This window comes from Nelusetta ayraudi, unplaced genomic scaffold (genome assembly GCF_046127955.1).
Source record: "Nelusetta ayraudi isolate G7.1 ecotype Tasmania unplaced genomic scaffold, CSIRO-AGI_Nayr_v1 ptg000033l, whole genome shotgun sequence".
Classification (NCBI taxonomy): domain Eukaryota; kingdom Metazoa; phylum Chordata; class Actinopteri; order Tetraodontiformes; family Monacanthidae; genus Nelusetta; species Nelusetta ayraudi.
The window spans coordinates 7,271,958-7,286,344 of record NW_027466083.1 but is presented as its reverse complement, the minus strand read 5'-3'; the positions used below and the strand labels follow the sequence as shown (position 1 = coordinate 7,286,344).

At 42.6% G+C, this 14,387-nt stretch overlaps 2 protein-coding genes across 2 annotated transcripts; one reads left to right on the top strand and one right to left on the bottom strand.

The window, feature by feature from the left end:
* Positions 1-1,572: 1,572 nt before the first annotated feature.
* rbmx2 (RNA binding motif protein X-linked 2) lies at positions 1,573-5,911 on the bottom strand. Its single transcript, XM_076032049.1, has 6 exons — positions 5,794-5,911; positions 5,174-5,289; positions 5,012-5,063; positions 4,789-4,918; positions 4,487-4,670; positions 1,573-2,434 (listed from the first exon to the last, which is right to left on the bottom strand). The coding sequence occupies exons 1-6, from the start codon at positions 5,796-5,798 to the stop codon at positions 1,872-1,874; spliced, it is 1,050 nt and encodes a 349-aa protein (XP_075888164.1). The 5' UTR covers positions 5,799-5,911; the 3' UTR covers positions 1,573-1,871.
* A 208-nt stretch (positions 5,912-6,119) lies between these two features.
* On the top strand, positions 6,120-13,899 carry ap4m1 (adaptor related protein complex 4 subunit mu 1). The gene is made up of 16 exons (XM_076032020.1): positions 6,120-6,423; positions 6,632-6,694; positions 6,979-7,064; positions 7,257-7,366; positions 7,524-7,620; positions 7,778-7,888; positions 8,059-8,136; positions 8,504-8,566; positions 8,660-8,726; positions 8,814-8,867; positions 9,563-9,669; positions 10,494-10,585; positions 10,980-11,024; positions 11,457-11,507; positions 12,717-12,834; positions 13,401-13,899. Exons 2-16 carry the CDS (start codon positions 6,637-6,639, stop codon positions 13,590-13,592), a joined length of 1,329 nt encoding a protein of 442 aa, XP_075888135.1. The 5' UTR covers positions 6,120-6,423; positions 6,632-6,636; the 3' UTR covers positions 13,593-13,899.
* Positions 13,900-14,387: the final 488 nt, after the last annotated feature.

Genomic DNA, 14,387 nt, shown 5'->3' with positions numbered 1-14,387 from the left:
TTCTGCCACTCACCAGGGAAACGCAACCAAGGATGAAGATGTACTTCGAAGAAGAAAAAAAAACAGAAAACCTGCATGTTTAAAGCCACACTGTCACAATGGGCAGACATGTTTATCTTTCAAAGCTTGTGTAAGTTGGATTTAAAAATAAAAAAAAAATAAAAAAATACAATTCCCAACATTCCACATCTTAAAATTTCTGTAGCAAGAAACGTGGGATACCTCTGAAAACAGGCACGTCTGTATTGTAAACCTGAGACCTCAGTAGCGTTTCCTCTGTCTTAATGGCTTTGTAACTATGATGCTAAAACATCTGTCATGCCCCCTGGTGGACGGTTGCATTATAGTTCATGAACCCCTAATTAATTAAAACTACTACAGAGGAAACGCTGCTCTCCGACAAACACTTCCACTCGACAACCGGCTGATTTTCTGCGACATGTTTGAAATGACTAAAAGAAGTTCTAGTGGGGATATTTTTTCTATAAACTGAGAAACTGCTGCATTTGTCTCCTGTGCTTGTTTTGTAACACGTTTATGTTGGCAATTGCACAGCTGAAGAGAGCTTTGTCCGAGCAACTTTTGGAAAAAGCTGTTTATTTGTATTCTCTCTCTATATTCTCCCCATTGTATTTTGACAACCTGTGACAGCTTGACATCTGATACACAGTACAAAGGCAGAAGCAAAAGCGTATGGAAATATTGTGAGTTGTACACGGGGGGGAAACCCCTGGTTAAATCCTATTTCAAAGACTTCATTTGGAAGGATAAAGTAATGAATGGGTGTCGCTGCCTTGTATCGTTACTGAGCAAAATCATTCTCCGAAACTAAACAGGTAATTTATGAGCGAGGTTACCCCCACCCCACCCCCACCCCCGCTGTATTGTTCATCACATCATTTAGACTAGCCTGCTAAAAACATAATGCCTCGTGTATTCTTGCATGTTTTTGCAGTGATGTTCGCTTTGACTTTGACCTCTGTGTTGTGGCTGGTCGTGGTTGTTTGACATTAATGGAATATTACATAATTCTTAGCTGGTTATGTCTGCCCTGGTGTATGAACGGACATTTTGATTCTGTGGCATGTCTAAACTAAGCTCGTCCAACAAATGAGGGAAACGACATAGACTTTTTCTTCTTTTTTTGTTGAAGTCTGACAGGATCTGGATTTTTGCAATTCACCTCACTGGCAATACTTTGTGATGTTGAGCTCTGCAGACTGTCAGTCTCACGTTTACTACCTTTTTACATCTGATAGTTAGCTCTCAGATTTTCTATTGTGGCTGCAGGGCAGTTATAAAAAACGAGACAAAAACCAAAAGACTGAGCGACCCCTTTCATCTTCACATCAGCTCAGTATGATATGAAGATGTCGACTGAATGTTTGTTCCTGTGTTCTGAGCAACTTTGTGTTCTTTCTACAATAAATCGGTGCAGTTTGTTTCTATCTGGGGGTCTTGAGTCTTGAAATCATGGATGTGCTCGTCCTGTAATTTGAGGTTAAAAAGCCAAGCATGTAAATGTGTTTGCCTTACTGAGCAGCAACAGGAGGTCTACTTGATCATCTACTTGGGTGTCAACTTTTATTTTATTACAAACATACAAAATTTGAAGAACTTTACAAGATCCTAGAATTCACCCAAGCAATATTCACACAAGTCGTTTAACAATGAAGTGGACTCATGACTACTAGTTACAGCGTAGCCTGGAGATCAACCACCTTTAGACCAGTAACTGAATTAAATCATTCCAGTTTGGGATCAGGGTTGATTCAAGACATCAGCTGCCACTAGGTGGTGCTAAGTGACTTTCTTGTGACAAAAATAACAGTTTTACATCTTAAATCTACATTTAGACAAACTCTGTGTTATTATGAACGGCCTCTGTCTCTGTCCGTCTCTCTTCGTCTTTCACCATCTTTGTATCTGTCTGTCTGTCTCCTGTCACCATCTCTCTCCCTTTCTGAGTCTCTTCTTCTGTCATACTCTCTCTCTGTCTCTCTACTTCTGTGGTATTCTCTGTCCCGGTCCGTTTCTCTTCTTCGCTCGCTGTCCCTCTCCATCTCTCTTCCTCTGGCAATGTCTCTGTCCCGGTCAAACTCCCTCCTCCGGCTGGCATCTCTGTCCATGTCCCTATTCCTCCTCCCTTCCTCCTCCCTCCGCTCTCGGTCTCTCACCCGCATTTTTTCCTCCTCGTCCTCCCCACGGAGTCTCTCGTTCTCCCTTGCTCTCTGCCCGTTGGAGCTTCCACCGGGTGGCTGGTTGTACTTGTCGTAAGCGGCGTCCTCCTTCTCCTCTTTGACTCTGATGGCACGAGGTGGAAGAGGTGAGGAGGAGGAAGAGGAGCTATTTGCTCGGCTTTCCCGTTCTTTCTCCTTCTCTGCCTTCTTCTTCTCCTTCTTCTCTTTCTTCTTTTTCTTCTTCTCTTTCTTGTCTGAGGCAATGACAGTTTTTGTTACGAAAATGCAGTGTTCAAAAATAAAGACGACGGTGTGTCACAAAAGTGAGTGCACCCCTCACATTTCTGCAAATACTGAATAATATCTTTTCATGGGACAAGGAAATGACACTTTGACACAATGTAAAGTAGTCTGTGCACAGCTTGATTAGCAGTGCAAATTAACTGATAGTTAGTTGCTAATTTGGACATTTTCACTTTTGCTGCCAGCAGTTTAGACATTTATTGCTGTGCGTTGAGTTATTTTGATGGAACAGTACATTTGCACTGTCTAACTACTACTACTTCACATTGTATCAAGTGTCTTCTTTTTTTCTTAGTGTTGTCCTATGAAAATATATAATTCAATATGTGAAGAAATTAAGAGGGTTGTTCTCACTTTTGTAAGATTACTGCGTATACACTGTGTGCACAATTATTAGGTAAGTGATTATTTTGACCAGATCATCATTTTATCCTTAATTTCCAACTCCAAGCTCTATGAACTTGAACGCTAAGAGGATATAATGCATATCAGGTGATGTGTATTTGTGTAACGAGAGAGGGTGTGGCCGAAGGAGATCAACAAGGTGTGCTTAATTATTAGGCAGATTCTTCTCCTCAGGAAAAATGGGCCAAAAAAGAGATTTAACTGACTCTGAAAATCTAAAATTGTAAAAAGTCTTTCGGTGGGATGCAACACTCTTGAAATATCTAAGAGATCGGGCCGTGATCACAGAACCAAACGTTTTGTTGCAAATAGTCAACATGGTCGCAAGAAGCGTGTCGAGAAGAAAAGACGCAAATTAACCGCCAAAGATTTGAGAAGAATCAAACATGAAGCCACCAGGAACCCATTTTGTCCTCCAGTTCTGCAATATTTCACAACTGCAACCTACCTGGAGTGTCAAGAAGTACAAGGTGTTTAGTTCTCAGAGACATGGCCAAGGTAAGAAAGGCTGAAACCCGACCACGTCTGAACAAGACACAGTTGAAACGTCAAGAATGGGCCAAGAAATATCTGAAGACAGATTCTTCAAAGGTTTTGTGGACTGATGAGATGAGAGTGACTCTTGATGGACCAGATGGATGGACCCGTGGTTGGATCAGTACAGAGCTCCACTTCGACTCAGACGCCAGCAAGGCAGAGGTGGGGTACTGGTATGGGCAGGTATTATTAAAGATGAGCTAGTTGGACCTTTTTGGGTTGAAAATGGACTCAAAATCAACTCTCAGACCTCCTGCTAATTTTTAGAAGACACTTTCTTCAAGCGGTGGTACAGGAAAAAGTCTGCATCTTTCAAGAAGACTTTGATTTTTAAGCAAGACAAGGCTCCATCACATGCATCAAAGTTCTTCACTGAGTGGCTGGCCAGTAAAGGCCTTAAAGATGAAAAACTAATGACATGGCCCCCCTTTTCACCTGACTTAAACCCTATTGAGAACCTTTGGGCCCTTCTGAAGCAGGGACACAGTAAAGTAAAGACAGTAAAGGAACACAGTAAAGGTAAACAGTACACCTCTCTGAACAGTGTCTGGGAGGCTGTGGTTATGGCTGCACAAAAAGTTGATTCCGACCAGATCAAGAAACTGACTGCCTCTGTGAAGCCCTGTGAGTGTTATTGAAAAGAAGGGTGGCTATATTGGTCACTGTTTTGTTTTTTGTTTTTGAAATTTCTGTAATGTTTATTTGTTAATTGAGTTTTTTTTTATTATTCTCACTTTAACAGGTGGAAATGAACAAGTGAGATGGGAAAATCTTTGTTTTTCATTTAGTTGCATAATAATTGTGCACATTAATAGTTGTCGTATAATGGTGTACATAAAGATATTCTCTTAAGAAAGCCAAAACTTCACTTTTACTACTTAAATGTTCATGTTTGAGGGTTTGTTAACATTTTGGATTGACCAAGAGCACTGTATTTGAAAAATAACAAAATGAATCATCAATAATACAACTTGCCTAATAATTGTGCACGCAGTGTATATGTACGTGTATGTTTTTTTTTTCCTGTTTGACATAGTTGAGCTTGCCAGTTGTCACCTCACCTTTTTTGGCCTTCTTCACAGGAACGGCATAAACCTCTTCCTCTTCGGAAGAGGAGGAAGCCACAGGGACCTTCGGAGCGCAGCCATCCTCCCTCAAGAGTTTGGTGATGTCGTCGATGTCCTCGTGGTCTTTGGGAGGACGGTAGTCTTTGACATGATCCACACGGATGGTCCGACCTTTAATCTAATAGACACAATAGTCAGGGACAGCCAGCTGGCATGGCAAAAATCAGTGGGAGGATGTTGCTTATCTGACTGTTAAATGTTCATCAGATCTTATAAGGCACGGCGTCCGTCATCACCTTGATACCGTTTAAGTTGTCCACAGCCAGGATAGTGCTCCTCTGGTCCTCATAGCAGAGGAAGCAGAAGCCTTTGGACTTCCCTGTCTTCTTGTCACGCACCAGGTTTATGTTCACAATTTCTCCGTACCTGAAAGTGTTTGAGGAAGACAAAAAAGCAGTGTGAACCATCGTTGCTCGTGTGTCGCCGCCTTCTAGAGGAGACGTAATATTGAAAACTTACTGGGAGAAGACACAGATGATGTCGCCTTCAGTTAACTCGTAGGGAAATCCACCTACAGAAAAAAAAAAGAAAAAAGGTAGAGATACAGTGCTCAGCACATGACAGTGAAGTGTAACAACGAGACTATGACTGCTGCTAAAATAAGGTACTTATTTATCTTACCAATGAATATCCAGGCACTGTCCTTGTATACACTGTGCCAAGAAACATTGTCGTTCACTCCCAGAGAGGCCTCGCGCTCATTCAGCTCATTGATCAACTTCACTTTGGTCAGTGGACTGAAAAACAAGAGCAAAACTTACAGCTGCTGTATCGTCATCAACAGGGTCAGTACCACAACCTGGAGGCTTTTCTCGACCCGCCAATTATGTTTACTTTCGGTAAACGCTACACACCACACACTTTTTTTTATGTTTTAATGAAACACAATCTTTTAAGTCTTTTTCATTGTCGTGGGAAAAAAAAACCTCGAGCCACTTCGGCGTTCTACATCTGAGAACCTCATGTGACGACTTCACACAGCCATTTTCAAAACAACTATTTTTACGCGTTTAAAAAAAACCGATCGTAAATATAAATAAAAGAAATGGTGAAATAATGAAATATCTAGAAATCACTAAAGCGAATTGTTCGAGCTTGGCTACATTTAGGAGTAAACTGTCAAGGCCACAGTAAACATTTCCATCTAGCTGGTTGATAATTGATACATAGGTTATGTGAGAGTCGATAAACACACAGAGACGGGCGGTAAAATATAGTTTGATCAGTCAAAATGAACTTACTTCATGATGTACTACATGCAGGCATAACCAGCGGTCTAGCGGAAGGAGGTAACAATCTCCCGAATGCTCGCTTCCGTATTGTGAACACAATTCGACTGCCCCCTACACTGTGGAGGACTTTACTACAAGTGTTGTTCACGTAGATTAATAACAAAATAAACCACTAATACTATTTAACGCAATAATGTAACCGAAGTTTTATCAAAAAAATAATTATTATTATAATTATAAACGCTCCAAAACAAAAGGATTTTTTTGTGTGTGTAGCTCTGTAGGAATGTCATTCATATGTCCGCACAGCAGGTGGCGGTCTAAACTTTAAAACGAGTCTATCTCCCCGGTTTGTATACACAGTTGGATGAGTCTCCCAGAAAGAGGCTGCTAATAATTTACGAACTCCGGTTCTTTTCTTCTGATATTGGCTGTTATCAAATCATAGTTCTTTTTTTTCGTAATATGAAGGGTTTAGTGCTTGAGCTAGTTTCACTTCAGTATATTTTTGTTTGTAGATGTAAGACAGCAACATGACTAAGTTAGCTAGCGTTAGCTAAGGCTGAAGTACCTTGTTTTCTAGTTAGCCTCATATATTTAACACTTGCCACTAGTCTGTTCAACTGAACCTGAATATAGGTAAGCTAAGCGAGTTTTCCTCCTAGTATTGTTGTTTAAAAGCTCAGTGAAAACATTTGAAAGATAATGTGACTGAGGTCTGGATCCTCCACCTCTTCTGTTCAATATGAAACATTTCATTACATTACATTTTGAAATGTGTTTTATTGATGAATTTGAAATGACACTTCATTAATGTCTGTGTCTTGTCAATTTTGTGTTATTTTAGCAACAATGATTTCCCAAGTCTTCATCTTGTCCTCAAAGGGTGACCAACTCATCTCTAAAGACTGTATCCTCAACTTCTTCTTTCACAAAATAAATTAAGGACCTTTTAAAATAAGAAAAGAAAGAAAGAAAACTGTACACACACTCACAAAATAATTTTATGAACTGTATTTTGGGATTATTATTTGTAAACATGGTTGGACAGGGACCTATGTCCCCCACTGCATTAGGAACCCTTATTTTAATTCTCTCTGTTTATTCAGTAGTTGATATCTGCATGTACACCACGAGATGTCTCTGAAAACCTCTAGCCTGTCCATTTCAATATGTTCCTAAACTTAGAATCAGTTCGGGGAGAGGGAGGAGCTGATGTTCAAGCTATTTTTTATGAGAAGGTCACGGCACTGACAGGAGATCAGCCTCCAGTTGTCATGGTAACATTTTTCTTTCTTTCTTACTGTGTGTGTGAGAGTGAGAGAGTGAGAGAGAGTGAGAGAGTGAGAGAGAGAGAGAGAGAGAGAGAGAGAGAGAGAGAGAGAGAGAGAGAGGGCAGATTTGACATAATCTGACTGTCAAATCTTTTCAATTGAATTTCCTCCGTTTCTTTTTTATTTTTAAATCTCCAGACTCACAAAGACCTTCACTTTGTCCATGTAAAACAGGGAGGGCTGTACTGGGTCGCTACGACTGCAGCTGCTGACTCCTCCCCCTTTACCATTATTGAGTTTCTCAACAGGTACCTTGACTTTTGCTTTTTTTTTTTTTCTTTTTTTTTCCCAAATCTGTCATCTGCAACACAATGTTGTGTAAAATCCATTCTTACTTTATTGTCATTGTTTTTTTTTTAACTTGAGATCCGTATTGGCTGACACTGCTTGTTGTTTGTGTCTTAGGTTGGCGGCGCTAGTTAAGGATTATTGTGGCAGTTTGTCGGAGAAATCGGTGCAGATGAACTTTGCCCTCATCTATGAGCTGCTGGATGAGATGGTGGTGAGTCTGAGTGTAATGACCCCACAAACAGCACCTCTAGCCACGGCAACGTGATGCTTTTGTGTGGCTGACTATGGTGTTTGAGTGGTGTGAGTCATATAAAATGCTCAGTCATGCAAGTGTGCTTCATCAGATTTGTGTATGTGTGTTGCGTCAGGACTATGGTTACGTCCAGACGACATCCTCGGATGTGCTGAAGAACTTCATCCAGACTGAAGCGGTTTCCTCCAGACCGTTTAGTCTGTTTGACCTCAGCAACGTCGGCCTGGTATGCTCAGTTGAAATACAACACTTTGTTCTGTGCTGGGTTGCTTGGGAATATTGTCACAGGGATGATCAACACATTTTCTGTCTCTTGTGCTGCAAAAAAAAAAGTTATAAATAAATAAATATCTGAACATGTGGAATCTTCATGTCTTCCTCTGTGGTTGGTTGCAGTTCGGAGCGGAGACGCAGCAGAGTAAAGTGGCTCCCAGCTCTGCAGCCAACAGACCCATCCAGTCAAGCAGAGAGCAGGTAGGAGGGACAGGTGATGTCAGCAGCGTCACTTTATTTTTCCACTTTTCTCTGAAATCACAGGGCATTGAGGGAGGGTTTCAGTAGCGATGTTTGTTTAAGGTGTCATGTCAGGTGTTAATGTGTAAAAACACATTAACTAATCAAAACAAGACATTGCAAAAGTGTTGGGCAAGCAAACTTGCTGGAATGAAATGCATAAAAAGATGATTTTGGTTGCGGAAAGAATGTTTCTCAGTGGTACTGGAGCTTCTTTAACATGAATAACAACTTTGAACAAAGTGAGGTATTTTGACAAAGTGGTATCGTTAGGGAACAATACACTTGAACTAGTCCACGAGTTTACCGTCTGCATGTGTGTTTCCAGGGAAGTAAGAGCGAGATATTTGTGGACGTGATCGAGAGGTTGTCCGTCGTCATCGGCGCCAACGTGAGTAACCTCGAGCTTTCCAGCCCTCAAGATGTCCAAAACTTCCTCCATGCCGCTGGTCTGAATGCTGCTGGGAAATGATTTTTGCTGCAGGGAATCCTGATGAAAGCTGATGTGGAGGGGGAGATCCGAGTCAAGTGCTTCATGCCAAGCTGCTCCGGTGAGGACAAGTGAATAAGGGACAGTATCACTATTGATCATTTACTGTCTGAACCGTTCAGTTCAACATCATGTCCACCTGTTTCAGAAATCCGCATTGGCTTGAATGAGGAGTTCAGTATCGGCAAGTCACAAATCAGAGGTAAAAAAACACAACACAAAAAAAACAGAGCTCTGAAATGTTTATCACACATCTGATCTCGAAGCAACTCATGCAGTCTGTGTATGTGGGACTGAGCTCCGGCCTCACTGGCTGCTGGCGGCAGCTTGCTGTGCCCATCATCACACCATCAGTGCTGTGTGTCATTGTTCGTGTTTCCCCGTCTGCACTTTAGCCAGAGGCGTCGCTGCATGTTGAATGTTCTGTTGAGTGTTTATGCACAAATAGCCGCCAGCCAACAGTCCATAATTATTTCCTGTATCTGCCTGGTAGCCAGGCAAGCGAACCCTGCTGTTGGCGTTGTTTAAACAATATTGGCTTAATTAAGAGTAGCAGATGCCGCCATGTCCCAAGTTTGTTAAAGTGGGAAGTTCACTCTGCACAATGCGAGTGAACTGTCCAAGCACGAATCCAAACAAATAAGGTGGCAGAAGAGGCCCTAAAAAAAACTTTGTGTAAACAACAACTTTTCTCAACCATTGACACGAAGGACGGCAGTCAGGTGGGGGAAACTCTCTGTTGATCCTGGAGCCCAGACGCAACACAAAGTGAAGCCTTAAAGAAACACCAGCAATGTGTTTGAACTGATGAGTGTTTCCCAGGCCCGAGACGCACTGTCTCACGGTCTAAGACCTGACATCTATGAGACCTGAGACCTCGTCTCTTTCCTTGCTCAGGTTATGGGGCTGCTGTCCGTGTAGATGAGTGCAGTTTTCACCAGGCGGTCCGGCTAGACGAGTTTGACAGCCATCGGATCCTGCGGCTGTGTCCCAGCCAAGGAGAGGTGAGCTCAGTGTGGCTGAACATCTTGAAATGGAAGAAAATGTCAGAGTCCCAAACTTTGTCTGTGTCGCTGGACCTAAAGGAGGCAAAGCCGTAAAGAAGTGAAAGACCACGTCAACGCTTCGGAGTCGACACTCTGCTCTCCACTAGAGGGTGCTCTCATGTGTGACGAAAGCTGGTCTTTGACATGCAGGCACCTCGGAAGCAGTTGGTACCTTGCAGACGCTCATTATTCCTTGTAATCGTATATATCAACATATATATGATGACACGACCTAAAGTCTATATGTTGATTTGTAATGAAAGATGGTTGTTGTTGCAAAGAAGAAAGAAAGTTGTTTTCAGGACTGTTGAATAATAGGATTTAGTTAAACTATGTCCCAGAATCACTTTTTTTTTCCTTCCATCCACAGCTCAAATGTTACACTAAGCCCCTGCACAGACTTCCGCATTAAAGGAGCTTATCTCAGGTTTAAAATGTCGTTTTGTTTTTTTTAACCTCATTTAATTTTGCCTTAACACTGGAGATTTGAATACGTTTTTTCATCCTTCACATTTTGACAAATCTGGCACTGCGTCTATTATTGTTTTCTTCAACGAGACACATTGTGTTCAAAGTTGTGTCAGTCACAGACGAGGCTTATTTCTGACCTCCCAGCTGTGTCAGTCCTTTTGAAATGGTGCTGCCTGACGTCATATCCTGTGTGATATCTGCAGGCGTAGCCCCCCTTAGTGCCGCCGCCGCCGTTGCTCTGCTGTTATTCGGCTGATCGAATGACAACATTGTCATCGTCTGACCACCGTCTCCTCCTCTCCCTGCCGCAGCAAACGGTGATGCAGTACCAGCTGAGTGATGACCTGCCGTCGGCTCCGCCCTTCCGTCTCTTCCCGACCATCGAAAGGGACGGCGGAGGAAGGTCAGAGTGCATCGGTGCAACATCAACACAATGAAAGCATTTTGATAAATAATTTAGATTCATAGAAATAAAAAATTATTAAAACCAGGGAGACACAGAGTGAGAAGGTGGAGGATTCGATCCCCGGGCCTATAGGGCCTTTCTTTGTGGAGTTTGCATCTCTTTTTCTCTTTTCTTTTGCATCATTTCGGACCTAAATAGTCCGTGTGTGTGTGTGTGTGTGTGTGTGTGTGTGTGTGTGTGTGTGTGTGTGTGTGTGTGTGTGTGTGTGTGTGTGTGTGTGTGTGTGTGTGCGGTCCGTGTTTACGCATGGCTCAAACATTAACACAAGGTCAGAGGTTAATCTGGTTCTCGCACTCTCATCCCTCGCCTCGGTGTTCTCCCTCCCCATCAGGCTGCTGATGTACTTGAAACTTCGCTGTGAACTTCCGCCAAAGAGGTTAGTTGGCAGTTATTGTCACGAGTGAGCAATGTCTTCTCTGGTGTGTCTCTGAGCTGTCGGCTCTTCCACTTGCTCCACAGTCCGGATGCCTCAGGTTTAATGAGTTATGCTTTAAAAGCCTGTGTAATAATCTCTGTTTAAAAACCAAAGCGAAGAAAAAGTGACATTACTCAATCATTTTTTCTATTGTGTAATGGGAACTCAAGTCTCCAAACTGGAGACTTGAGTTCACTGTTTTCTGCGGTTTGCGATTGTTATTACGTAATGTTATTACATTAGATGAGGCCTGTTCCACTTCCGTTTGACTGAGTCCCTTTGACACATTCTAAAGCTGTGTGTGTTGCCCTCTGCTGATCTGCGAGCACTTAGAGACACAATTTACCATATTAAAGATTACCTTGATGATGATGGTGTCAATTGTCATTGCAGTGCTGCCATCCACGTCTCCACTACCATCCCTGTCCCCAAAGGCTCTGTGAGGTGAGGCACTCCCAGGCAAATGCAGTATTTGTTATTGAAAACAGCCACCATGTAAAAACGCAGTCAGGTTCGTCAGCTGAACACTCTCGCCGTCTCCCCCTGGTTTGCTCATTTGAATCCGACTCTTTGTTTGTCGTTTTTGACTGAGTTCGAGTCGGTGAACACACGTCAGGAAAAAATGAGTTCAGCCTCGTAAGCACTGCACAGGCGGTGTGAGGAAATCGAGGTTGCAACTGTAGCTTTAAATGGGAAGTAGGAAACCGGTGGAGGCACCCTCCAATTTGTTATTTAAAGTTATGGAAATGTGAGTCAGTGATTGGTGGAGGGCTGCCCGCTCCACGGGCAGATTCAGATCTGCTGGTCGAGTCCAAAAGCTTTTGCATGATCATAAAGTGTTGGCTGCTGGTCCTTTAGCCTCCTGTTGTCACTTGTGAGGGAAAAAAAAGAGATAAAACTGCTCGTCTGTCATTTGCTTTTCTATTCAACGCTCCCCTCTGAGGGATGCTTTGCATTCCCTTGGATGTGACAGGTGAGGAAGGAGAGGAGGGTAAAGGTCTGCACTCAGTTTGGAGAAGAGCAGCTCTGTGGGTTAAACAGAGAAAGAGAGAAACTAACAAACGCCTCTTTCTCAGCCCATTAGCAACAACTTTCCTGGCGCTCTTAAAGATTCTTCAACTTCCTGTTTATTTTCTGGTTTTGCAGCCCACATTATGTATTTGACCGTGTTCGCCTCCCGTAGCCTGCAGACACTGAGGTGACCTGGGCTTGTTTTTAATTATTTGAGGTTTTCAGTGTCACCCAGAAGTCTTTATGGTTGGTAATTGGGCAACAGGTGTTGAGCGTGCTGCAAAATAACACCAAGGGTTGGCTAACAGCAAAAACAGTCAGGATGTCGATGTGAAATCCTTGATTCAATGATGAAACACAAACCTGCAGTTCCTGCCAGGGTAAAACATTAACACATCCTGCTTGCGACACATTTCACCAACACTCACTGATGCACACGAATACAGCGTCAATTCCAACAGTAACTGCTTTTGCCAAAGCGTTTATGCGAAAGCAGTTATCATGTGAAAGCAGGATTATTCATCAAATCTGACTGGCTCACCTCCGGCTCACCCTGCCTTGCCTCAGTCACCCCTCTCGTCCCTTAGCTTAGTGCGAGGTTAGGAGTGCGCATGTGCACTAATGAATCGTTTTTGTGATCAGCTTGTCGCAGGAGCTCAGCAGCCCCGATCAGAACGCTGAGCTGAAGCTGCAGAGTCGAGCCATCCACTGGAACATCCCCCGCTTCCCCGGTGGAACTCAGCTCTCGGCTCTCTTTAAGGTGAAACACAAGTTGTCCTAATTAGGATCCCTTAAAAGAAAACAGGATCCAGTGGTGTTTCTTCTTAGAGGTCGGGGTCAGCGTTTGACGTCAAATATTTCTGGTGCAGGTAATATAATGACAGAGCTCCCTGAAGTGGAGTAAAGATGACTGATGCCCAAACCTAAAGCTAACATTGTGTTAGATTGTCCTCAGAGGTCTGAATTTTTCAGGGGCTTGCAACATGAGTTATAACTGTGCAATATGTCATTTATAAACTACATGGTCTGACTGTGTGTCTTTTAAAAGTTGCAGTTACCTGTTAGTCGTTTTTTATGTTTTTATGCATAGGTTATTTGGTCGTGTGCTGATTATGTGCACCTTTTAATTAACACTGCATAGAACAACAGAACTTTCGATCTTCTAACTGAACCGTTCACTCCAATTCAAAATCCAAAAAAGTGGAATACTCCAAAAGAAATTAAGGTTGCCCCCTGTTGGCTGGCTATGGTATATCGCAAACCGATTGTTAATTTGCCTTATGGTCGTCATATTCACATCACGCTGTTGCTGTGTCCTGGCTGCAGCTGGAGGTCCCGGGCCTGACCTCGGCCTCCATGTTGGAGGTGGGTCCTGTTGCTCTGAGCTTCGAGCTCCCAAAGGTCACCGCTACGGGGCTGCAGATCCGCTTCTTGCGCCTGACGCCCATCCAGCCCGGCCCGTCGCAGCGATGGGTCCGCTACAGCACCCTGTCGGACTCCTACACCATCAGAGTGTGACCATCAGCTCACCGCCTGACCAATCACAATCGGACAGCAACACACTGACTGACTGACTGACTTGGAACTCTAGAGAAATATAGAAATAAAGGAAAGAAAATAACATCGATGGGATAATAAGTTATGTTGTGTATATTGTATATATTTATATTGATACTGTTAAGTTTCACAATATCTTGTATTTTGAGATTTTTCTTTTCTTTCCTTTTTTTTTTACACATGTAAAAACTGGAGTGAAGAAATTATTTCTCACACTTTGTTGGGAGGCCATGACTGCAATAAAACACTTGACTGTTGACTTGTTTAAGATGTCTGCCCATAGTTTTATGGTCTGCAGTTCTAAAGGGATGGTATTTGTAGCTTGTATATTTGTAGCTTGTATACAAACACACTCACACAGCTTGTCTGTAGAAGGTGAAGAGAGGTCTGGAGAGTTTTTTAAAAAGGATTATTACGCTGTCCTTCCTTAATCATACCATTAGACAAACTAAACAGAGAATGAAGACTTTAAATTCAGATTATTTCATAAAAGAACAACGCTTTCTGGGAAGTAGAGAGTAAAGGACCTTTTTGAGATTAAAACATTTGCCATCCTTTATTGCGCTACTCATACTGCATGTACTCTGTGGTGTCTACTCAGTGTACATTAATTCAAATCACTCTATTATTGATTTGTTGTTGCGTCATCAAGAAGAGGCTTAGACAAGGGAGAGATGAGCAAAGGTGATAAAAAAAAAACCCTTCCACGCATTTAGCTGTTGCATCAAAGTAATGAACAGATAAATACGGCGGTAA

Coding starts and splice junctions, on each gene's coding strand:
- rbmx2 (XM_076032049.1), bottom strand. Junction 4,919..5,011: donor ATCATCTGTGTCTTCTCCCA/GTAAGTTTTCAA, acceptor AAACACTTTCAG/GTACGGAGAAATTGTGAACA. Junction 4,671..4,788: donor ACAACTTAAACGGTATCAAG/GTGATGACGGAC, acceptor TGTGTCTATTAG/ATTAAAGGTCGGACCATCCG.
- ap4m1 (XM_076032020.1), top strand. CDS start 6,637: ATGATTTCCCAAGTCTTCATCTTGTCCTCAAAGGGTGACCAACTCATC. Junction 8,868..9,562: donor CGGCAAGTCACAAATCAGAG/GTAAAAAAACAC, acceptor TTCCTTGCTCAG/GTTATGGGGCTGCTGTCCGT. Junction 12,835..13,400: donor AGCTCTCGGCTCTCTTTAAG/GTGAAACACAAG, acceptor TCCTGGCTGCAG/CTGGAGGTCCCGGGCCTGAC.